The sequence below is a fragment of the Heteronotia binoei genome, chromosome 15 (genome assembly GCF_032191835.1).
Source record: "Heteronotia binoei isolate CCM8104 ecotype False Entrance Well chromosome 15, APGP_CSIRO_Hbin_v1, whole genome shotgun sequence".
In the NCBI taxonomy this organism is placed as follows: Eukaryota; Metazoa; Chordata; class Lepidosauria; order Squamata; family Gekkonidae; genus Heteronotia; species Heteronotia binoei.
Genome location: NC_083237.1, coordinates 25,023,972 through 25,048,626, shown reverse-complemented (window position 1 = coordinate 25,048,626; position 24,655 = coordinate 25,023,972). Strand labels below are relative to the sequence as shown.

General features: G+C 47.5%; 2 protein-coding genes across 4 annotated transcripts in view; one reads left to right on the top strand and one right to left on the bottom strand.

Annotated features, from left to right (window-relative positions):
- Nucleotides 1–216: 216 nt before the first annotated feature.
- On the top strand, nucleotides 217–5,448 carry LENG1 (leukocyte receptor cluster member 1). The gene is made up of 4 exons (XM_060256355.1): nucleotides 217–441; nucleotides 2,564–2,737; nucleotides 3,724–3,968; nucleotides 4,745–5,448. Exons 1-4 carry the CDS (start codon nucleotides 310–312, stop codon nucleotides 4,965–4,967), a joined length of 774 nt encoding a protein of 257 aa, XP_060112338.1. The 5' UTR covers nucleotides 217–309; the 3' UTR covers nucleotides 4,968–5,448.
- Nucleotides 5,449–6,960: 1,512 nt separating this feature from the next.
- The window catches only part of CNOT3 (CCR4-NOT transcription complex subunit 3), a 29,887-nt gene continuing 12,192 nt past the window's right edge, over nucleotides 6,961–24,655 (bottom strand). For 2 of the 3 annotated variants that reach the window (XM_060256351.1, XM_060256352.1), the window contains 13 exons: nucleotides 23,659–23,787; nucleotides 22,460–22,555; nucleotides 21,603–21,822; nucleotides 20,022–20,155; nucleotides 19,774–19,830; nucleotides 18,388–18,703; nucleotides 15,787–15,892; nucleotides 12,378–12,555; nucleotides 11,501–11,600; nucleotides 10,459–10,660; nucleotides 9,844–9,976; nucleotides 9,583–9,708; nucleotides 6,961–8,243 (listed from right to left, as the gene is read on the bottom strand). In XM_060256351.1, the coding sequence (XP_060112334.1) occupies nucleotides 8,145–8,243; nucleotides 9,583–9,708; nucleotides 9,844–9,976; nucleotides 10,459–10,660; nucleotides 11,501–11,600; nucleotides 12,378–12,555; nucleotides 15,787–15,892; nucleotides 18,388–18,703; nucleotides 19,774–19,830; nucleotides 20,022–20,155; nucleotides 21,603–21,822; nucleotides 22,460–22,555; nucleotides 23,659–23,787 (1,896 nt within the window). In that variant the 3' untranslated portion in view covers nucleotides 6,961–8,144. The remainder of the gene's footprint in view (nucleotides 8,244–9,582; nucleotides 9,709–9,843; nucleotides 9,977–10,458; nucleotides 10,661–11,500; nucleotides 11,601–12,377; nucleotides 12,556–15,786; nucleotides 15,893–18,387; nucleotides 18,704–19,773; nucleotides 19,831–20,021; nucleotides 20,156–21,602; nucleotides 21,823–22,459; nucleotides 22,556–23,658; nucleotides 23,788–24,655) is intronic. The other variant, XM_060256354.1, reaches the window with a different exon arrangement.

The following is a 24,655-nucleotide window of genomic DNA, read 5'->3' as shown; positions in this document are numbered from 1 at the left end:
TTCTATTAGTAAAGATATGATGCACGAGCCAAGCACCACAGCAATCTGACCTTCACCAAAATATTTCAAAAAATTTGCCCATCTCATTAATCAGTATGGAGACGGTTCTGCAGCAGTCAACACAAAAGGGTGAAATGATCCCCAACCAATCAGAACACCCCGTGAGTTTGTAGGACGTCACGACCGCCTTTGTCCCACCCCCCTCCAATCGGAAAACGGAGACAAGTCGCAGCCAATTGGAGAAGCGAAAGCTATTGCGGAAGCGGAAGTTGAGAGGAAGCGGAGTGGGACTCCGAAATTAAAGCAGCTATGAATATCCTTCCGAAGAAGTCGTGGCATGTGAGGAACAAGGACAACGTCGCCCGAGTGCGGCGGGACGAAGCGGAGGCCGAAGCCGAGCGGCAAAAGCGGGAAGCCCGAGTCCTGCTTGCTGAACAGGAGGCGAGTAGTCCTTACCCCGCATGCGCTGTCTGCTTAGTATTTATGCACGGCCGCAGGCAATAACTGTTGCGCATGCGTTTATTTCCCACAGGTTAAAGGGAAAAAACATCCTGTCTAGGCTGAACCATCGTCGTAACGGAAGTGTGAAAGACTGCCTCCGTTTAATTCCCGATTTAAAGGCTGATGTTCTTCTAGAGAGCCGAAAGTGGTAGATACGAGAGTAGAACGATATAAGCCCTTTTGGGTGCTCATTGGGGAAGAAAAGTGCGGTAAAATGAAGTCAAATAAAATAAAAATGTAGATTGGGTAACTTAGTTACAACAGTTCTGCCACGTAACTAGCCAAGGCTACCTTGTGAATTTCATGCCTAAACTGAGATTTGGGGCAGCTAGTTTGAATCTTGGGGAACCTTAAAACAAGAACATATTATTCTGACAGCAGTTCTTGTGGATTTCCCCCCACATCCACAGGTGAATCTAAACATGTTGATTTTGAGGGGCTCCAGGGACGGTCCATTTGCTACTTTTCAAGTAGCATTGCTACTTAAGGTTTGTTAGCTGGAGATACTAACAAGATATCAAGATATTAAGGAGCCTAGCTGCTTCCCCTTCTCTTCTTTCCCTCCTTGTAAGGTGTAAGAGAAGCAGAAGAAGGAAAAGGCAACTGAGCATAAGAGAAGCCATGTTGGATCAGGGCAATGGCTCATCTAGTGCACTGTGTGTCGGACAGTGGCCAAAACACAGGTCCAGTGGGGAGGGGGGAGAACTCCAGAAGCCCTCCCACTGTTGCCCCCAAAGCATTTGAATACAGAGCCTCACTGGCCCAGATGCAGTGTTCCATCTGCTGTACTGAGGGACCTCTGCTCCATATGTTTATCTAATCTTCTCTTGAAGCTGTACTTATAGCCGCCGCTACCACTTCCTGCAGCAGTGAATTCCATGTGTTAATTATTCTTTAGGTTATCTATTCTAAGCCTACTGTTTATTAATTTCACTGAATGTCCATGAGTTCTTGTACTGTGAGACAGAAAAGTACTTCTTTCTCTACCTTCTGTATCCCATGCATAATTTTGGAAACCTCTATCATATTACCCCTTAGTCACTGTTTCTTCAAGTTAAAAGCCCTAATCCAGGGATGGCCAAACTTGCTTAACGTAAGAGCCACATGGAATAAATGTCAGATGTTTGAGAGCCACAAGACATGAACGTCAGATGTTTGAGAGCTGTAAGACAGGCAGGAAGACAAATAAATGGGTGGAGGGAGGGAGAAGTGGGAAAAAAGCAACTTTAGCTTTAAATACATTCTCCAAGCCACCAGCTGGCTTGGTGAAGTGATTGAAAGAGAGAAATTACTTCTCCTAGCCAGCCAATGAGGTGGTGGTGGTTTTAAGAGCCACACAGTATGTGTGAAAGAGTCACATGTGGCCACCCTTGCCCTCATCACTTTTTTTTCTTCATACGAGGTGTTCCATTCTCATAATAATTTTAGTTGCCCTTTTCTGCACCTTTTCCAGTGCTGTAATATCTTTTTTGAAGTGCAGTGACCAGAACTGCACACAGTATTACAAATGAAGCCAAACCATAGATTTATACAGAGGCATTATGGTACTTGCTGATTTGTTTTCAACCCCCTTCCTAGTAATCCCCAGCATAGCATTTGCCTTTAACTCGTGTGCACTAGTTTGACTTGCACATGTTGCAACTCATTTGTCACATTGATGTCCATTTGCCCAGACTCTACAGATCCCTCTGTAGTACTCATTCCTCCCTGGTTCTCACCACCCTGAGCAGTGCCATCTGCAAACTTAGCTACTTCACTGCTTACTGCCAACTCTAAATCATTAAGGAACAGGTTAAAAAGCACCAGATCTAGTAGAGCCCTGCAGTACCCCACTTACCACCCTCCACTGTGAAAACTGTCCATTTATACTCACTCTGTTTCCTGTTAATTAACCAGATTTTAATCCACAAGACTTGTCTTCTTATTCTATGACTGCTGAGTTTCCTTGGGAGTTTTTGATGAGGCTCATATTTTGCAGAAGTAACTGGAGATGGAGAGGGGGCACTACAGGCAAAAAACCCAATTGCTCCTTTAGAACCATCTTTCCTCCTCTTCCTTGTAGGCTCGGACTGAATTCTTGCGTAAGAAAGCACGCTTGTCAGTCCCAGGAAGCGACAGCAGCAGCTCAGACCTTCTGTCCCCTGGCTCAGAAGGGCCCTCGCAACACATCAACTTTTTCCATGAATTGCAAGAGGTTGGAAACAAAGAACATGAGGAGGAGAAGCGGCAAGAGAAGGTAAGGGGGGCAAGAGAGAAGCAGGATCAAGCAAGCTTTGTTCCCTGCCGCTACTAGCTCAGTAGCCAAGAGCGCTCAGGGCCTAGCCAAGTAGCACTACCCAGTGGTCCAAACATGGAAATTGCTTGGAGTTGAGGTGATCTGGGCAGCAGAGAGGAGAAAACAGGGCTTTTAACATAATACTCTATATGTATATCCTTTGAATATACAAAGTTTGGAGCCCTTCACTGTTTTGCTTAGTTCAGACTTCAGTGTTCTTTATGCTCTTCTCTAAGAATAAGCACATGTAGACCTTTGTGGTTTATTCTAGATTTAACCAGTTTATTAACTCCAGACTAGGGTACGTTTCATCATTTTATAGGGCGAGCTGCAGAGATTGCGATGTAAATTTGGTACCCATTTAACCAGCTTTTCATAGTACTGGCTGGGGAAGCTAGAATTTTCCATTCACCTTTCAGTAGAAGCTGAGTGGTTAACTCCAATTAAGATCTTCCTGCTTAATCTGAGGCTATAAGGAACCCGAAGGAGAATGATTTTGAAATACTGTAGCATAGCAAGTGGTAGAGGTGATAAATACCTGGATGAAAGTCTACTGGAACCTTCTCTGAGCTTGGTTAAGGGCAGAGTGAGATGAAAGTACATTCTGAAGCTATACAAATAGTTCGTGTGTAACACTTTAGCATATGTTGAGAGGTAAGATGATGATGCTATTGGATTTATATCCCATCCTATACTCTGAATCTCAGAGAGGTCACAACCTCCTTTACCTCCACCCCTATGAGGTAAGGTGGGGCTGAGAGAGCTCTTAGAGCTGCTGCCCTTTTAAGGACAACTCCTACGTGAGCTATGGCTGACCCAAGGCCATTCCAGCAGCTGCAAGTGGAGGAGTGGGGAATCAAACCAGGTTCTCCCAGATAAGAATCCGCACACTTAACCACTACACCAAACTGGCTCTCTTACAGCTGGTTGTTCTTGATTCTCTGCAGGAGCGACGGGAAAAGGCTTTGGGGATCCTCACTTACTTGGGCCAGAGCGCAGCAGAGGCCCAGACTAGTCAGCCTTGGTACCAAAAACCCCCAGAACGCAGTGAGGCTGTTGCCAAGGATGTGAAGCTGAAAGGGAAGCTGGACCCTCTGGTTGAAATGGAAAGGCATCTGCACAAAAAGAAGAGCTCCCAGAAGGAAGGAAAGAAAGGGAAAGCGGAGCAGAAACAAAAGGAAAGCAGAGGGGGGTATGTGCTGCTGGTATATTCAATAGTATTTGCTTGTTTAGAGGGCACATGGAAAGGGCTGGATGCTTCCCTTCCCACCAGCACCAAACCAGCCTGTAGAAGGAGATTTAGGTAATGCACCTAAGAGAGTCTTTCCTCCAAACACAGTAGTGTATGAACAGGCCTAAATGGCTCTAAAGAAGATATTTCTCTGAAAAAAGCACTTGAGGACAAAATCCTCTCCTCAAAAAGGGGCATTGATAAAAACAAAAACAAGTAACTGGATGCTTTGTGTTGCATCTGCGTTCTACTCCCAAAAACAGGGCCAGAGATTGTCAAAGAATGAAAGGAGTTCTTGCTCCTCTGCTAAAAGCAGGAGGTGGCAGGGATCCCGGATATTGGCTGGCAGGAAACTGTCAGGACCACTTCCCCATAGTCCACTGCTATGCGGACTGGCCAGGAAGAAGTGGGGGGAGGGGTGTTACCATTTTTTCCCTTACACTTTCCTGTAATATCCAGAGCTGTTAAATTCACTCTCAAAGTGGAACTAATTGTGGTTTGGGTTCATATCAGTGGTAAAAACTGTGCTACAGCCATGCATGCTTCTGCATGCTGTTGAAGCCGCCAGTTGTGGAAAACACATCACTGACCACCAATACTTAAAAACATATCAAGCGAACACAACTTGTACTGTTTTCTGCCTTCTTCCTGACTGTTATGGGTGGCAAGGATTGGGGAACTTCTCTACATCCAGTGTGGGCTTTGACTTCTAACCGCCTCTCCCACTTCTTCTACAGACCTTCTTCTCTATCCTCCTCCTCCTCCACTCTGGAGAAGCTACGGCAGGAGCGGCTGCGTCGGGAGCAGACAGAACGAGCCCGGGCAGAGGTTCTTCTGGCTCAGAAAGCAGGAAAACTGCTTCCCAGGGAAGCCGAGGAGGAAGTAGATGAAAGGAAACGTGGCTACAACTCTCAGTTCCACCCACAGCTGGCAAGGAAGAGGGTCTGGGAGCCACAGTGAGAGAAGCCCTGCTTGTGCAGTAGTATCGGTATTAGCCAGCTGGCAGCAGCCCTGAGGAGACCTGTTAGTGCCGTCTTCTGCTCTGGGAGGCTGAAGGAAGCAGCTTTTTTCATCATCCAAGATTGCCTGAGGTGGGGCGGACAGCTAACATCTGTTCACCTTCTGCTATGGACAGCAGCTTTAGAAACTTCAGAGGGCTGAAAAAAGACTAGTAATGAGGTTCATACCACAGCCAGTTTGTGTGTCAGAACATCTTCGTAAATGGGCTACGCTACAGCTGCCAGAAACCAGTTTTTAGTACCAGTGTGCCACCACAAGAACAGGTAGATAGTGAAGTTCTTGGCGGGTTTCAGGTTTTGTATGTCTACCCTTAATTCTGACTATAAAAGACAAAACCCATATCAGTTTAACTGTGGGGGTACCTGAAGCATAATTATAAAACAGCACAACTTACTTTTAAGATTTCCTTGTGCAAAGGAAAGACACAGCCTCCAGTGTCTTTTGTTTCTATAAAACCTTGGGCCTAAGCGGTAGCACTGCTGGCTCATGCAATACAGAGGCAAGCTCTGAAGCTGCTAATGCCTACTGCAGCCACTCCCAGCTGGTAACTAGGCAGGAGGCAGAAGGAAGGACCTCTCTGCTGAAATCTAGCAAATTAATGTAGTTCCAACCATAGCCAAGGTGAGAGAGGAAGAACCAAGGCTTGCAACATACATAATTTAGTTTAAAAAAAATTGGTAAGGGCCTGAATGTAAGTCTTGATGGGGGGAGGAGATCTTTTGTCACCATTTGACTTCATCAGTTGATAACAGGAGGGAACAGACCTGATCCCATTCCCTGCTTGCCAGCCTTACAAACAGGTATCAGCTGCACTGAATGGAAAGCAGGGCTAGTCAGTCCTGGGCTGGGAAGACTAATGTGCAGAAATGCCACCTTTTCCTACAACGAAGTGAAATGCCAGTGCTTCTTCTTAAATAAAAGCTTCCTTCACTGGGGGAGAGGAGAGACAGAACTTGTTTAGACCTGTAATCTCACAACCCTCATCACTAGAAGCTGGAAGTGGTATAGCTAAAAGCTGTTAGAGCCACTGTCCCCTTCTTGGTACTGCTGCAGACAGAAGAACCAGCAGGCTACTGGTATCCCCACCTTGGGCACTTCCACTTCTCTCCACCAGGTGTTCTTCCCTGTCATAATTGACTATTAGATCCCTTCCCCCAGCTGCTCTCGAGTGCAGATCATCCATGTATTGAGGTCACAGCATCCAGATAGTAACCACTGCTTAGGAGCCTGTACCTGTCTTATCCTACTAAGTTTTGCTTACCCTAATCTGAAGAGAATACCAAACCGGTACCCAATAAGTGTCTACTCCTGGTTGTTACAAATAGATGGTTTGGCAAATGTAGGCAGTGGCAGCTGAAAAAGGCATGGGGGGCTTATTTGACTGTTGCTAATCTGAGGGAAGAAGTGACAAGATAGTACTAAGCTTGTGCGCCTTCAGCTTTTCCTGGCACAGCAGAGTGTTTGCAAACTGATATGGAGAATGTTTTAGTTGGACAATGAAGGGCAAAGAGGACCCTCTGTGTAGGCTGCACCAGGTCAACCTGCAACATTAAGTCAAAGCCATTTGGGTAGCAAAAACCTAGAGTAATACATACCATCACTTCCAGTGTAAAAACTGGTTTTCCACTCTTGGCATCACTGCAAAAGATATAATTTTTTTCACTACCATGATGCTGAGTCCTACAGCAACGCCAACGGTAGCTTTCAGTTTCTCCTGCAAATTCAGGCTGGGTGTTAAGCCGATTCTGGTGTCTATATCAGTCAACCACAGCTCTTACCTCTTTAACATGCAAGGGGATAGGTGGGAGAAGGAAAGGTTACTGAGTTAGGATTCTTTTATCATCTTTGTCTCCCCCTCAACCCATGCGCACACACACACACACACACAGTTTTTTTCTTTTTGGTCTCCCGTTTCTCTGCAAGAGAAGAACACTCATATAAAACTATTTATTCATAAATATTTTCCAAAACGAAAATAGGCTTACGAAAAAATATCTTAAACAGCGGCATGGGCGGGGTGCTCCAGTTCAGGGGGGGTGGATGAGAGATGGGAGTGAACGCAGCTGTCTTCCCCCTCCCCCTGCTCTTCCTTCCCTTCTCTCTCCCCCCCCCCCCAGTCTTTCCCCCTCCAATCAGGAATAAATTGCAAGTAATCAAGGAGGGAGGGTGCCTCTTTAGGAGAAGTAGTGGATGACATCATGAGCTCAGATAACCAGTTTTTTTTGGGGGGGGGGGGTAACAAAGTTGGGAATACTGGGGGGAGTAGACAAGCAGCACTGGGGGACTCCTTAAGACAGAGCGGCAGTGAAGGAAATGAATTTAGAGGATTCCTCAAACCCAGAAATGTACAGAGTTCTTCCACACCAAGGTAGGATGAGGGCAGAGGGACAATATGTCCCCGCTCCTCCATCACTACTTAAGGAAGCAAAGTTGTTCACAGAAGGTGCCAGTCCTTAAGAACTCGTGGTGCTGAGTGCCGTTTTATCCTTTTACCTCTTTCCAATTTTCAGCAGCGACAAGTTGGCATGGCTGGAAGGGAGCTTTCCTACACGGCTCCCAACACTTCCAACTTTTAAGTTACCCTTCACAGGGCCCTGCACCCTCCATATCATGCACATATGGGATCAAATTGGCACAGAGAGGTGGTGGGGAGGGGTCTATTTCATATTTGCTGCAATAGAAAAGGGCATAAATGATCTAATTTGGGACATGCACCCCAGGAGAAAAAAAAATGGAGATTGGGGAGGAATTGTGTTTTTTTTAATCTCCATTCTCTCAGCCCAAGCTGGTGCACGCAGGGGAAAACCATCCCCCTCCCCCAATTTTTCTGACCTCTTCGTATGCATTGTAGGCTGAAGAGAATAAGGGAAAGGCAGAAGAGAATCCTGCCACTGCCGCCGCCCCTCCTCCGTCCCGCGGTCACTTTAAAACGTGCATGCAATTTTTTTTTAACGTGCGGCTCACCCCCATGCCCCCCAGGTTGTGTTCTGGGATGGGGGTGGGGGGAAGTGGGGTGAGATGGGGGACTGGTTGGTCTCTCTCCCTTGGCCGCTGCTCCTTGCGCACTGCAGTTATTTCAGGAAGGAAGGCTTGGCACCCCCTGCTGGCCCCAGGGCATCACTGCAGGTCCCGATCTTCCAGGTAGCGGTATTCAAAGGTGAAACCTTCCTTTTTGCGCTGGCCCCATTTCTCATAGTCAAAGTAGATGTAAGTGCCCTAGACAGAAGCAGAACAAAATCAAACCTCTCTCCACTGTTGGGGAGCTCCAGTCAAGTGCTCAGCTTTTCAGTATGAAGTGGCTTTTGAGTTTACTAGAAGCAGAAACTGCTTAAGCAAAGCAGTAGTACAAATACTTTTATTTTACAAAATTTATATCCTGCCTTTCTGCCACCAATAACTCAGCTTGGCCACCCACACCCATCTCCCTCTCCGATAAACAGAGAAACCAGGGAGGAGGAGAAAAAGCACACATCTGTTCCGATTTCCAACTTGGACAGGTCTCAGGTTTTCCCCTTTCTAATGCATGAGTGGGGGCTACAAACCCCAGTAGGGTGTTCCTGTGTGGCTGTTTCAAACCCAGCTGGCACATGCTCTGCATTTGCAATGAGCAACCAAGATTCAAAGCAGCATGTGGAAGTTCACAAAGTCCTCATTTAACTTTTAAGGCACTGATGGGAGAGGGACTGGTGACTACCAGTGTTCCCTCTAAGCTGAGTTAGTGTGAGCTAGCTCACAGTTTATTAGCCTCCAGCTCACACATTTTTGTCATAGCTCAGGAAAAATGGCCCCAGAGCAAACTAATTTATGCAGTTGCTCACAGTTTTAATGCTAGTAGCTCACAAAGCAGAACTTTTACTCACAAGACTCCATAGCTTAGAGAGAGTATCGGTGACTACAGAGGTAAGGGTGTAAGCTGTTACCTGCAGAATGCTTCGGATTTTGCAGGGGCAGCATTTGTTTCTTCCATCTGGCTACCCTTGTGATGCTCCCCCCCCTCCCGCCCCAAACATAAGAAGGGTCCTGCTAGATCAGACCAATGGTCCATAGTCCAGCATGTCTCATAATACAGTGGCCAACAGTTTCTCTGGAAGGCCAATACCACATACACAGCCCTTCTCTATGGCATACTTCCTCTTAATAAGTGTGCGGAGTCTTATCTGGGAGAACTAGGTTTGATTCCCCACTCCTCCATTTGCACCTGCTGGAATGGCCTTGGGTTAGCCATAGCTCTGGCAGAGGTTGTCCTTGAAAGGGCAGCTGCTGTGAGAGCCCTCTCAGCCCCACCCACCTCACAGGGTGTCTGTTGTGGGGGGAGAAAATATAGAAGATTGTAAGCCGCTCTGAGTCTCTAATTCAGAGAGAAGGGTGGGGTATAAATCTTCAATGCTTCTTAATGGGGAAGGGAGGTACGGGGAGAAGGAAGAGATGGTGTGGAATCCATTGACTGCTGTATGAAATAGCTAATGCTGTATTTTAATTTTATTTCTTGGATTTATATCTCGACCTCCCCATGCTAGCAGTTCTGAAGCCACCTCCCCCCTCCCCAATGCCTTACCTGCTCAAATTCATCAGTGATGGTCTTGGGTTCTTCGTGTCGCTGGAACCACATCATGTACTTGGTATGGAAGCGCCACGACTGTTTCTTCAGTGCCTTTGCTGCCAGATATTGTGCCTTTGTACCCTTCAAAGTTGGGGGGGAGAGAAAGAGGGACAATCTAAATGGTTGGGGACGTGTGCCTCATAAACAGAATAACTCCAATGAGAGAAAGAGGTGCCTTGTTCCTAACCAAAGGAAGAGGAAGAGTCAGCTACTCACCTCCAGATAGTAGAAGATGAAGAAAAGGGTCTCTGTGGAGAGGCGCTGGTAGAACTCCACCGTGTCGGAGTGTGGGGGAGGCATCTGGTGGTGGTATGGAGGGGTTGGGCATGGGTTCCGAGGCAGGTATTGCCTAAAGAGGTGCGTGGGGATGGGAGGGGAGAGAACAAAACAAAACAGAGAAGTCAGAATCAGTAAGTCTGCAAGGAGAAACAAGCCCCCTGGCTCCCAGATCTATCCAAGGGGAAAGACCAACAGAAGAGCCTGATTCAAGTCCAGTAGCGCCTTTGAGACCAATGAGATTTTGGGGGTGTAAGCTTTCAAGAGGTATCAGGAGTCTGGAAAACTTACATCCCCCAAATCTCGCTTATCTATAAGGTGCTACTCCAATCTTGCTTTTCTACTGCAGACTAATGTAACTTTGGAGACAGCAGCCAAAAATGCAGGCATGCACAATTGGTGAACTGACTGGGCCAGGACAGTCATAGTCAACGCCAGGGATCCGGGAAATTTATTAGCCAAGCCCCAGAATATTTTAAAACATTTTATCCAGCCTTTGCTTTGTTGGCCGAAGGCGATGACAGAGGAGGACAAGAGGAAAGCCGACCTCCTTACCTGATCCTTTCTGAATCAGAGGGGTGAGGCATGTGGTGCCAGGCCGCTTCCTCCATGGCCTGTTGGTACTGCTGCTCCTTGGTGAGAGGCACAGGCCCCAAGGGGCACACCCCAAGAGAAAGGGGGATGTTCACCTCAGATAGCTGGATGGGGGGCTGGTTGGAGGCCGGCTGGGAGGTCGCGCTAGTGATTAAGATGTCAGCTGAGGGGAAAATGGAGGAAAGGAGGTCAGAAGGGCCATGCCTCAGTATACCATTCAAGCTCTCTCCAGACAGAACTTTCTTTTGAAACTATTTGTTATCACTACCCCTTTAAGGGTTTTCCCCACTCCCCTGTTGAGGTCCTCGACCCCAGGAAACCTCCTCCTGGAGCACAGATCCCGCAGCTATCTCCTCCCTGGCAGCTTCATCTTATTTTCCACAGGAAGACTGACTTCCCACAGGTTAGGCACTGGTTCTCTTAATTTCATTCCTTAGAATCTAGGCTAAGCAGCTGGAAGCACCAGGGCCAAATTCATCCTTGAGGGCAGGAGCACCAGGCCCCTTCAGTTCTTTTAAGATAAAATGGGGAAAGTGGACTTGCCAAGCCTGGGATGGGCAAGATGAGCAGAGGACTGCAGTCCTTAGACCAACACCAGTTCATGAAGCCACCTCTGACTGAGTCAGCCCAGAGGTCTATCAAGGTCCAGTCTGCCTGATGGTGGCTCTCTGGAACCTCAGGTGGAGGTCTTTCATCTACATGATCCCTTCACTGGAGCTGCTGGGCACTGAACTCAGGACCTTGTGAATGCCATGCAAACACACCCATCCCCTTTTTATTTGTGATGTCATTAGACCATCTTCCTTCAAAGCAGATCTTCAGGAAAATAAGCTTCTGACCCAGGAGCATGCTTGTTAACACGCTGTTTTTTGAAGGACTCCAATGTGTACCCAGACTACATTGATACAGGCATAGTTTTACACACAGACATAATTCTACACACACAACCCTTCACGTGCCCCCCCCCAGTGATCCACACAGCAGGTGCCCCCTTCTTGCTTACCCCTTTCGGCGAGATGAAGAGATGGCACGGGGTCCTCTATGCTGGAGCCAATCGCTGCCCTCTCAGCCATTGACTTCAGTGTACTTAGAGGCTCAGGTGCCTGCAAAGCAGAGGACAAAACACAAAATATTATGGATGGGCACAGAACCTGAAAATGGTGGTTTGTTTCCTTGCATGGTTTGTTGCGTTGCCTGATTTGGTGGTTCAGTTCAGTTCATGTTTTTTCCAATTTCCTGAACAATTTATGGTTCCTTTGGTTTGGGAAAATTATGTAAAACAGCTCCCAAGACACCAAACTTGTGGCAAACGCTTCAGCAGATTCTCCTCTACCTGCTCCCCAAGTCTGGTGCGAACTGGATTTCAAGGGGCTGAGCTACAGCCCCCCAAAGAAGCTGCCCCTCATCTAGTCAGTTTCACTGGAAACTGACTAGAAGGGGGGGGCAGGGGGAGGCTGGGGAATCATGCCAGGCTGTCTCGAAAAATGAACCAAATGACATGCCAAGAAAAAAGACCACTTCGTTTTTGTGTTCAAGAGTGGTGGGTTCAGACAAACTAGTTCAGGACAACCACAAATCTGCCATTTTTAGCATGAATCACGATTTGGTTTGAGCTCATCCCTAAATGATACTGAAAGAAAGAGAAGGCAGCTTGTTTTTTCAGAGCACCGCTAAGAGTCATTGTGATGCAGCACCTACTGTGGCAGAAGACTGGAGTCCAAATCAACCCAAAAAAACCCCCATTGGGTGATATTGACCCAAACTCTCAGCCTAACCTAGGTTGCTAAGAGGATGATGCAGGGATATACCCTACCCGCTCCCCACGGGCAATATTACAGTTACTATTCACTATCTAGCATGGAGCACAGCAGGCTTCTCACCTTGATCTCAGGCGTGGAGCTGAACTGGGGTGGCCCGTTGAGCAGTGTCTGGGCAGGCTTGCTGTCAGAGAAGCTGGGAGTGGGTGAGGCAGGTGGGTTGGCAGTCAGAGGCACCAGGAGGCTGGATCCAGTGCTGTTGCCACCACTGGGCGGCTGGGGAGCTGCACTCGGCTCTTTCCTGCAGAAGGAGTGAGGAGGAGAAATGTGAAGGTTGTGAGGACCCACACCACCCAGCTCTCAGGAAAGGAGGGCACTGAGGCAGGGCATTCAGGCTTCTGTGATTTTAAGGGAGCAGGGTACTATAATGGGGTGAGAATCAGAATTTGGGATGAACACAAACCCAAATTCTATACATTTCCTTATATTTTACTTCTGAATGAGCATGGAGGAATAAAACCACAGACTGCAGAGAACTTCAGCTCTCTTTTACTTAAAACCCAAGCTTCTTGCCGTAATAATGTTGAAGAGTAAGCTTCACAGTGTGTGAACGATGCTGCTGATATCTGAATTTATATTCCCAAAGAACTGAGCTCCAATACTCTCCATAATTCTGTGACCTTCTACGGTCTGATGGTGGTGGAAAATGCCGTTGAGTCACAGTCAAGTTATGGCAACCCTGAAGGTCTATAAAGGCAAGAGGCGTTCAGAGGTGGCCTGCCTCTGTGTAGCAACCTTGGACTTCCTTGCTAGTCTCCCCTCCAAAAACGAACAAGGACTCAACCAACCTAGTTTCTGAGATCTTATGAGATCGGGCTAGCCTGGGCCATTAAGGTCAGGGTTTCTACAGACTAGCCAAACCCAATTTACACAATCTTCTCTCCCCTCTTCCTCTACAGCAAATAAAAGATGAGGAATTGCAGATTTATACCCTGCCCTTCTCTCGGAATCAGAGACTCAGGGCGGCTTACAATCTCCTTTATCTCCTTCCCCCACAACAGACACCCTGTGAGGTGGGTAGGGCTGAGAGGACTCTCACAGCAGCTGCCGTTTCATGGACAACTCCTATGAGAGCTATGGCTGACCCAAGGCTATTCCAGCAGCTGCAAGTGGAGGAGTGAGGAATCAAACCTGGTTCTACCAGATAAAAATCCATGCACTTAACCACTACATCAAACCAGCTCTTCTCCTGACAGAGATTCTGGGATTGCCTACGGGTGCCATCTTTTGAGGGCACTCTGCCAAGAGGAAGCCTTTTCCAAATTAAAGTTTGCAGGCACTCAAGACTGAACCCCTCTCAGCCACTCCCTTGTAATGTGGAGCCCTCTGGCCATAGAGGCCTGCTTGGCCTCCCTGTCTTCTGCCCTTCTGGGAGACCAGCAACTGAGACTGGCAAAACTGATGCTGGTTGATGTTGACTCTAGAAAGTAGTTTCCTTATTACTCTTTATAGATTTTGACCCAGTTTTACTTCCAAATGGGGAACAGTGTTAAGTCTGTAGCTGCTAAAAATAAAACAGGAGTCCGGCTGCACTTGAAACACTAACAACATTTATCTCAGCATGAGCTTTTGAGAGTTAAGCTCGCTTCCCCAGGTGTATCTTATAGAAGCTTTTGCTGGAATAAACTGTTAGTCTTTAAGGTGACTCCAGTTTTACCAGAACTCTAAAATTCACAGTATAAAATCAGGTCATCTGGCACTTGATTATGTTGCTTTATATTTTACCCTGGGATTGCAAGCAGCCCCTGAGGTGTTTTTGAGAAACAGACCAATGGAACAGGAATGACCTAGACCAGAGGTGTCAAACTCATTTGTTATGAGAGCCATATCTGACAAAAATGCCCCTTTGTCAGGCCAGGTTATGCCGTAAAATGTACGATAAGGTACCATTGAGATAGACTTTATAAAAGTAATTTTAGATACTGAATGGCAAGAGCAGGTGAATCACAATAGCAAGCTTTAGGACTGTGTGAAATGCAGAGGGGTAGTAGGTGTGGAGATATCAGCATTGGTAATGAGACAGGAAACTTAGGTCTCAATTGGGTCCAGGAGGATTTAATCCAGGAGCATGCTAAGAATAAGTGGATGTAAGTCTGACATTAGAAACTGCAGGACCTAAGTGTAGCAGTTCTTAAAAAAGGAATTTCAAAGGCAGATTACAAACAGGCTGCTGAATTGCAACCGATAATGATGATCAATGAATCCTCCAGGACTGAATTGAGATTTAGGTTTCCTGTCTTATTACCAACACCTGCTATTGCAATTTGGCATCTGAAATTACTCTGCTTTCCAAGATATAAAGACCAATGGACTCCCATTCTAGCCGTGTTTGAGCAGTGACTCATGAAAGCTCTGCCACAAGTTCTGTCAGGTGCTACTGGGTTTTTGCTCCTTTCCTCTAAGATGACAAGTGTGCTGTTACATTCCTTCATCTGCTTAAAATGGAGTGGGGGGGTCTCTCCAAGTGAAATAACACATTGCTTTCAGTCTGGGCAAAATCAATGCTAGTGCATCAGAAGCAAAGAGGAAGTGAAGAAAGGCAGCCAGAAGGGAAATGTGTTGAACTGGAACATACAGAACCATAAATGTATTTGTAAATGCTTAACCATCTACTTCCAGTCATTAAACAATGGAATCCAATCCAAGTGTTCTAATTCCTAATCAGGGTCTTTTTGAAATAAAACAAAATCCCAGATAGGCACTAAGAAATCTAAAAAACTTTTCCAGAATAAGCCACAATAATTTCCTTTTTATTCTCCTTTCCCCTTATCCCAATGTGTCCTTGCTTTTAACACACATACGTGTGTTTGTGTGTGCACGCGCGTGAGAGAGAGACACAGACCTACCAAGTCTCAAAGAAAATAGCAGGGCAATCTCAATGTAAAATTGGGCTTGGCAGAAGAATCCATCTATCTACCCATCCATCCACCCTCCTTCCCTTTGAAGAAGAAAACAAAGGATTATACCTGAAATAAAACTTTGTTGATCTTAAGGGATCCATGGGAGTCAGGCTTTGCTCTTTGTCCTGCACGAGCACTCGCTTTTCCTTTCTCTCCCCATCCCTTCCTTCCAAAGGAGGAGTGCTCAGCCAATAGAAGGAAGGGGAGGCTTGGCTTGGTTCTCTCCTGCAGGAACCAGGAAGAGGGAGCTGGGCAAAAGCGAGCTGCAATGCAGTGGTGGTGGCAGCCCCAGAGAAGGAAGTATGAGAGAGAGCCAGTTACGGCTCGCAGGTTGTATGTTTGACACCCCTGACGTAGGCAATTCTTTGTCACTACCAGAGCCTTCATAGAAGTTTTTACTGAAAAGGCAAAATTTGAGCCAAATCCAAAGAACTGTGAAAGAAATCAGATGACTTTTGAGTTTTTTCTTAGGCTGGTTGGTAACTATATTTGGTAAGCTCCTAAAATGCCTCCCAGGGTAGGGAAGAAAAAGAAAGGGTACAGACACAGTCATGTTGGAAGGGGAAACTCACGTGGAAGCGCTGGGCGGGTTGTGCGACACCGTCTGGTTAGGCAAGGATTGGCTGCTGCTGCTTAATGTCGAGTCTGAGTTGCTGTCGGCTACCACAGAGCTGTAACCTGCCCAGGAGACAAAAAAGGATAAGCCCCTGGCTTCCAGTTTCGAGCTAAGCAACCTATGAAGCTTACACAGACCAGAGAAAAGCACTTCCATGACCAAGGTTCACTTGCTTACCCAGCCACAAATGGCATGTGAGGGGACACAACAGCCCCCACCTGCCTCAGCCCACTCCCACTCTGTAGTAGCCTCTCTCATGGCACTGCCACTTGGGTTCCCAACTGACCCCGTCTGGCCTGCTCTTCAGCCTCTGACAGCATCTCGGTGTGCAGAAGGCAGCGGGCAAAACATGCTGTCTTCATGTCTTCTGAGACAGCGCTGCCTGGCAGTGTTGCCAGCGAACAAGATGGAAACCCCCAAGTGCTCAACACAGCTTCTCAGCTGTCTTGCAGAGACAGAAAACAGGGACAGAGGCAGAGAGACTGGGCAAATAAGTCTGTAGAGGACAGAGGCAGACCTGGGGTCGGCCCTGTCGCCAGCTGTCACCACCAAGGGCAAGCCATGTTCTAGTCAGACCGTGGCTCCTGCCCCTTTAAGAGCTCTGCAGCTGCCAGCAGGTGCCTCGTCACTGCCACACCTGTGGAAATCCCCACTTGGGGCTCTTAAAAGAAAAGCAGGCCAGAATGCACTCAAGTTCCCAGAGAGTCTTCAGCTGACCCCGGCAATTGCGTATTTTGGAAAAACAAACGGAAAAAACACCCCACATTTCACTTTTCTTCAACAACCATGGTTTTTTTAAAAATAAAAATTTAGTTTTAAAGTAACAAATGGCTATACTTGTGTATTGCTCTTCAGACCTGGAAAAACCCTCCACCACACCTCTCTCCCCCCCTCCACCCCCGTCATACCTTAACTGAAGTCCTTGGCTTAACCCTAGGGCTGCCAAATGCCCTGGAGGAAAATGTGTTGTCCCTCTTAGTAGAGGCTTAGTGGGACGTTTTTTACCTCCTTGCAGACATCTATGCTCTATTAAAGGGACAGGACATTTTCAACCCCCCTCCAGGTTAAGTTAGAACTATTTCACCTGTCAACCTTAACTCTCAATGGCAACTCCCTCCCCCCAGTTGCAAATCCTTATGTTTATGTGGGAACAAGCCTCCCTGAAAACAGTGGACATTATTTCTAAGTAGATGTGCCTGGTGCAAGAAAGGCTGCCAACTCCAGGTTCAGAAAATACCTGGGGATTTGGAGTGGTGAAGCCTGAGAGAGGGCACAATGACAGGTAATCCACTTTCCAAAGCGGCCATTTTCTCCAAGAAACGGAAGAATGTTCAAATTAATAAATTGATATATGTAGTCTGGAGATCAGTTGTAATTCCGGGAGATCTCCAGCCTCCACTGCAGACTGGCAACCCTAGCATGATGATGATGATATTAGATTTATATCCCATCTTCTACTCTGAATTTCAGAGTCTCAGAGTGGTCACAATCTCCTTTACCTTCCTCCCCCACAACAGACACCCTGAGAAGGCTCTCACAGCAGCTGCCCTTTCAAGGACAACTCCTACAAAAGCTATGGCTGACCCAAGGCCATTCCAGCAGGTGCAAGTGGAGGAGTGGGGAATCAAAACTGGTTCTCTCAGAAAAGAGCCTGCACACTTAACCACTTCATCAAACTGGCTCGCATGCACAAGTGCTTTGGCTTACATGTCTCTCTTGCTTTTTTGTACCACTCTGTTCTTTCCCCGCTGTTAAAAAAACCCTTTACAATTAACAAACCCTTTGAGGTCCAGGGCCTGCTAGTCGTTTCATTTACGCCCTGATGCAGCACAGACAAGGCACGGCATTACACAGAGAGAGATGAAGAAACTCAGGCTCCTTCCAGCACTGGTCTCCAACCCACTGGTCAAGTTCCACAAGATGGACTGTGTCAGTGACACAAGTGGGTGGGGGAAGGGGCATGTCTGAATGACACCCATTCACACTGCTTCTGTACAAGAGGGACTGTCCAAGTTTTTCTTCACCTGGGAACCACTGTGTAGGGCAGCTCCTAAGATTTCTGTGAGGAGATACCTGTTGATCCAGCCCACATAGGAAGAAAATATGAAACCCTGATTCCGAGGGCTCCCTACCCATGACTATTTGCAGTCTAGATAAATCTCCAAGAAAGAGAGGGAAAGAGATGCCTTCTAAGAGTTAGAACTGGGGCTCAAGTTGTAAAATGGAACTAAAAATGGGTCCCAGGTAGAACTGCCAGATCCAGACTGGGAAATACCTGAAGATTTTTGGGCTGGAGCTTTGGAAGGGCAGGGTGGAATTTCAACAGGGTATAATGACATACAGTCCACTTTCCAAAGCAGCCGTTTTCACCAGGTGAACTCATCTCTGCTACATGGACATCAGCTATAACAGGGGTTCTCCAGCCACCACCTGGAGGTTGGCAACCCTAGTTATTAATCTCAGCAACTTCAAGAAGCAGAAAAATTGCTACTTTTGCCCCTATGGAGAATCTGAAGCAAGAGCCACCCCCAGTCCCACCCCCAACGCAGACACTCACTGGTCGCCCCGTTCTGTTTGCTGGCATTCTGCTGCGTGCTGGGGGGCCTGGGTTGAGAGGCATTGGTGCTGGTGGGTGGAGGTGCCACAGCCTGGGCGTATGGAGTTGGGGTGGTGGGCGCATGCCCTGCTGGCGGGTTAGCTTTGCTGCTCACATTTCCACTGCCAGCCACAGTCCCATTGCTGTTGGAGCCGGGCCCGTTCCCCAGCGAGGACGAAGTGCTGGAGCTGCTGCCCATCGGGTAGCTGGGGGGGATGGCGGGTGGCGGCTGATGGTGGTTGTTGTGGAGGCTCTTTGAACCGTTCTTCGCTGGCGACTGGGTAAGGGAGAGAAAACAGAAGATGTTATAGCACTGGGAAAAGGGCAGAAAAGGGCAATGAAAATTATTAAGAGGATGGAGCACCTTCCCTATAAAAAAGGTAAAGGTAGCCCCTGTGCAAGCAACAGTCATTTTCGACTCCGGAGTGACGTTTTCACAATGTTTTCACGGCAGACTTTTTACGGGGTGGTTTGCCATTGCCTTCCCCAGTCATCTACACTTTCCCCTCCAGCAAGCTGGGTACTCATTTTACCGACCTCAGAAGGATGGAAGGCCGAGTCAACCTGGAGCTGGCTACCTGAACCAGCTTCCACTGGGATTGAACTCCGGTCATGAGCAGAGGGCTCTGACTGCAGTTCTGCAGCTTTACCACTCTGCGCCACGAGAAAGGTAAAAGAGCTTAAGGCTTTTTAGTTTGGAGAAGTGATGACTGAGGCGTGACATGAGAGAGGTTTACAGATTTATGCATGGGAAAGAACAGGTAGAGAATGAAATACTTTTCTTCCTTTCTCATAATACAAGAACTTGTGGGCACTCAATCAAGTTAATGAGCAGTAAGCTTAGAACAGATGACAGGAAGTACTTCTTCACCCAAAGAATAATTAACACATGGAATCCACTGCCACTGGAAGTGGTGGTGGCTTCAAGCATAGGCAGCTTAAAGGGGGGAGTGGATAAACATATGGAGCAGAGGTCCATCAGCAGCTATTAGCCACAAGATATAGGTGGAACACTATGTCTGGGTGGTGGTATTCTGTATTATTAATGCTTGGGGGGCAACAGGGCCCTGTTGGTATGGCACTTGGGTTTTGGCCACCATGTGACACAGTGTTGGACTGGAGGGGCCACTGGCCTGATCCAATATGGCTTTTCTTATGTTCTAAGACAGAGAGGAGACTTAGGTTCATAGGCATTCCCCATAGTAAACACTGTGCATTTTGGGAAGGAGTACTGAATCCACAAGAGGACCATAGCATGTCAGAAGTGATACAACTGGGTCACCATCCCCTTTCCTTTTGCCTTGCCCTCAAACCCACTAGGAGATGAGCCCTGGGCCCCACACTCACTTGACTCACTTCGCTGTCCGTTGACCGTCCCCGTTTCTTGTCATCTTCAGAGTTTTCCTAAGGGGAGGTTAAATTCAGTGATGCTCCAAGAGGAATAGTTAGCCAGAGACCGAGGAAGTTGGGCTACAATCTGCCTTTCTAAAGGACTCCATAAGCGTACACCCACCCCCATTATCATTCGCCCAAAAAGAGCTGCTTTGGGTCCAGCCGATGGGCAGAAAAATGGGATGTCAACAAAGCCTCCTTACCGTTGTGCAGTTTGCAGGGCTGGGGGGGATCGGGGAGCTCGACGTGGTGGACGTGGGCGTGCTGCTAGACTGGTTGAACATTTCATCCTCCATGTGGCTGTGGCTGGGTGGGGAAGTGGCTACCAGGGCCTGTGCTGCAGGGTGAAGAGCAAAGAGAAGCTAACTGACCAAAACAAGGCCAGGAGTCATCTACAACTATTGCAGTGCAAGCTCACCAACAGTAGGCTTCACTTGAGGGCTAAGCTAAAAGTTTTCTTCGCCAGCCCCCCAAGTGAGCTCCCCTTGCTGAATTGCAGCCCTGTCAGAAGGCTGGGACAGAAAATTACCTTTACATGGTGGCAGCAGTGGGGTACTGCATTTTTTTTTAAAGTAGTAAGTTGTATCCTTTTTACCAAATCCCACCAACCGATCTTGTTTCTCTATCTCCAAAGAAAAATTACAGAAGCTTGCACATCTTGAAGTATCTTGGCACACACAGCCTTTATCATGCCCACCTCCCTCCTCTGTGGAAGCAAGAATTCCCACCAAGTAACCAGCCAAACAGCACAGTTTCAATCGGCAGATGAGCTAGCACACTTCTTTAGCAATAATCCTTGCGAAGAACTACAGCAAACCCTCATCAAATGAAGCATCCGTGTCTGTGAAGGAAAGGCTGCAGCTGGTGTGTGTGGTGGTGGGTAAAAAATGTCCTCAAAATAGCCCCCAGAGGAATGGATTGTAAGAGAGGAGGAAGAAACCTGGTTGACCTGACTGGTTTGGGTTTATGACCCTTTCAACTACCCATAACAAGCCCTGCAATACTTCAAGCAATGAGGCTTGCTGAGACCCAAATCAAGTTTCACCCCACAGACACATGAAGCAGCCCTGTACTGAATCAGACTCTTGGCCCATCATACCATCATAGAGTTGGAAGGGGCCATACAGACCATCTATACAGGCCATCTAGTCCAACCCCCTGCTCCATGCAAGATCAGCATTGACCAGCAGTGGCCAAACTTGCTTAACGTAAGAACCACATACAATAAAGTCAGTTGTTTAAATGCATTCTCAAAGCTGTTGGCTGAAGAAATTATTTAAAGAGATAAATGCCTTCTCCAAGCTAGCCAACAGGGCAGTGGAAGTTTCAAGAGCTACACAATATGTGTAAAACAGCCACATGTAGCTGTCAAGCCACAGTTTGGCCACCCCAGCCTACAGCATCCCCAGCAAATGTTTGTCTAGCCTCTGCTTAAAGACTGCCAGTGAGGGGGAGCTCACCACCTCCCTTGGGGGCTGATTCCACTGTTGAACAACTCCCACTGTAAGAAAGTTTTCGCTAGTCCAGTTCCCTATCCACCTAACTATCCTAGAGTCCAGTATCAAAGTCAATATTGTTTACTCAGGCTGCCAGCAGCTGTCCAAGGTCTCAGACAGAGGTCTTTCATATTACCTACTACCTGGCCCTTTTACCTGGAGATGCCAGGAACCATGCCTGGGAACTTCTGCATGCCAAGCAGATGCTCTAGCACTTGAGCGACAACCCCTCCCCAATGGTAACAGACACCACTACCCCAAATCAGCCTGCCTGACAGAGGCACTTACGAATGTCTTCTAAGTCGAGGTCATCATAGAGGAACTCGTTCTCCTCAAAATCAGGGTCCTGCGAGGAATCCACGTAGTACTCCACATCGTCCTTGATCTTGCGGATGGAGTCCACCATGATGGAGTCGTTGTCCAGCATACGCAGGATGGTCTCCAGCATCCGAATATGGTACCGATGCTTCTCAATGTGTCGCTTCAAGCCCTCAATCCGGTCTTGCTTCTGCAGATCAGGGAAGAGAAGGAGCAGGAGCATGGGAACAGGGCTGAGGACCAAAGGATCCTGGGTCCTAAGCCCTTCCCTCACCGCATCCAGTCTAGAAATAATTCAGTGCAGGCACGCACAGAAGTGCATAAGTGCTGGTGGTTTCCAAATGTCTTTATGCACCCCAGGGTTTTGAGACAGGGTTAAGAAAAATAAATGCCAACCTTCAGTCCTTTTCCAGAATCAGTGCTTCCCTTCCAACTCCAACCCCAAAGGAAAATCATTAACGCCTTTTGCACTAAACAAAACCCAATACAGATTCCCCCCCTCCCGCCAATAGATCAATGGCTGGCAATTCCCCCACTTGGATAACTCATAACTTGGCTTCTGTGCCTTCCTTTCACCCTGTCTGGGCTCTCTGTTTCCCAATCCTGAAGATCCTGTGAATTAGGGGGAAGTGTTTGTGAGTTTCCTGCATTGTGCAGGGGGTTGGACTAGATGACCCTAGAGGTACCTTCCAACTCTATGATTCTAGGATTCTAATCCTGTCCATAAGAACCCAGAAGTTTCCAGCTGATTTTAATCGGCAAGTCATGCTACCTCCCTCCCATACATGCTCCAGGCACACAGCCTCTCAGGATGCCCATCAACTCACATCCTTGTCTCCTTTCTTCTTCCGCGTCTGGACCGAGAGTGACTCCACTTCACTCTCAAACTGATCCACTTGCATGTTCAAGGTGTCTATGGTATTCTACGGAAGGGAGAGCGAGAGAGAAAGGAGGCATACAGATCACTTCCTATTCAATCTTTGCTCCTTGCACTCAAAAGACTAGTCACATAAGTAAAACCACCAACAATGAATGGGTTACAGGTTATGACATCCCGTAAAATGCCTCGTAGCAGGCGAAAGGACTAGACACTCTTTTGGCTCCAGCTCTCTCACTCTCACAGGTGTACTCCATTCCCTGATACTGTTTACTACTGGAGCTCACAACCGCCTTCAACTTCTGCAACTTTCCCCCTTTCTGTTATAACAATGCCTCTTGAACACATGAAGCCTGAATCAGACCATGAATCAGACTGAATCAGACCATCGGTTCATCTGCTCTCACAGGCAACAGTGCTCCAGGGTCTCAGACAGAGATCTTTTAAAAGCACCTACCGCCAAATTCTTTAACTGGAGACACCAGGGACTGAACCAGGGACGTTCTGCACTCTGCGCATACACTCTACCACTGAGTCACAACCCTGCTCTCACATCCTGACCTCCATTCTAAAGGTAAGCTCTCCCAAGAGCCATGCAGGAGCCAAAGGAAACAAAGCGAAACCACCCCACTGGACAAGCAGAAGTCTTCCCAGGCTTCTCAGTGGGCAGGACCAGGATGAAGCTTCCCTCTCCCCAAGACCTCAGATAGCCTCCATCAGCCACAGTTAGATGCTGCAATGCTAGAAGAGCCACTGAGCCTGACTTGGCTCATTGTAGCTCTCCAATGCCGTAAAAAGCGATGCTTTATCCTTTAGTTCATCGTTAATAAGTTTGAATAAATGAGATATGTACATTTTCATATGAAGGTTAAAACTTTATAATCAGTTTTAAGGTGTAAACTATTTAGCTTGTTATGTTATATATATGGTGCACGATCACACTAACAATACGTATGACCTTCTGATCTGACAATTTAAATGCAATGAAATATTTGAAAGAAACAAAAGCGATGCTTTAAATATGGGCCTCTTATTAAAATAATCTAAAAAAAAGTAGAGTTTCTCTGCTCCCTCCTTATGCCTCCGAATCTTGTACTAAAGGCAGCTACTCCAACCCACTTTCCCCAGCCAGCCTGGCCTCATTCTCACCGTCAGCCACTGCCCGACTTCTTCCTTCTCCTTCTGGGCTGGGTCCACTTTCTGTGCCAGGCCCAGCCCCTCCTTGGAGTAGGCTTTCGTCTTGGTCTCGCGCTCCACTACCTTGAACCGCTCCATTTGCTGGAAGGAGAGAAGCAGAAGGCTCAGCAAGCTTTGCTCAGGCAGGGAGCAGACCCAAGGACAAGGGAGCGTCCAAGGCCATTCCGCTTCTGCGAGCCTTTCGGAGGGGAGGGACAGAAACCCAGGAGGGCAATAAGGGAGACAGACACAGGGCACGAGAGCAGAGGTCCCCAAGGTAGTGCCCACCAAGTGATTCACAAAATGGGCAGAGTTGGGTAGGGCTTTTGCCCAGCAGGGCCACTGGAAATCTGATTGGCTGCGCAGCGTTTTTAAAAGCACAAGGATCTTTGCTGCGTTGCGTACGGCAAGCAAATCCTTTTCTAAATGTTCATTTCAAAAGACATCCTACTGAATAGAGTTCCTGCATGAAATGTTAAAGTGTTACTTAGAGCTATGATCAATCTCCCTCCCTGATTTGGTTCTGCCTCCTGTGGCAGCCATGTTGCCCTCCACCCTGTGCCCACAGGCTGTTTCATGCAGAACTCTGTCTGACTCTTTCTCTCTCTCTCTCTCACGCACACACTTTTGGGTCCACAGCTGTAGAGACAGAAGACCATAAATGGCCTTGGCTTTCAACCCAATGCATACTCACAGAGTGAGGATTTTAATCTGCCATGCCTAAAATAAAATCAGTACAATTCTTTAAAATGTATTGAGAAGAGAGAACAAATTTGAACCCCCTCTTCTCCGGAATTCTGAAGAGGCACAGCCTTGATAGGACTATGCCACTCTGCTCTTCCTGAACGCACAGCCCAGATGGATCCACACGTGCAGGAAAACGGCAGCAGAATGGACTATACCACTTCAGGGTGGCAGACAAGGGATAGCAATTTTGGAATGCTTCCTACATTTAAAGATCACTCTGCAA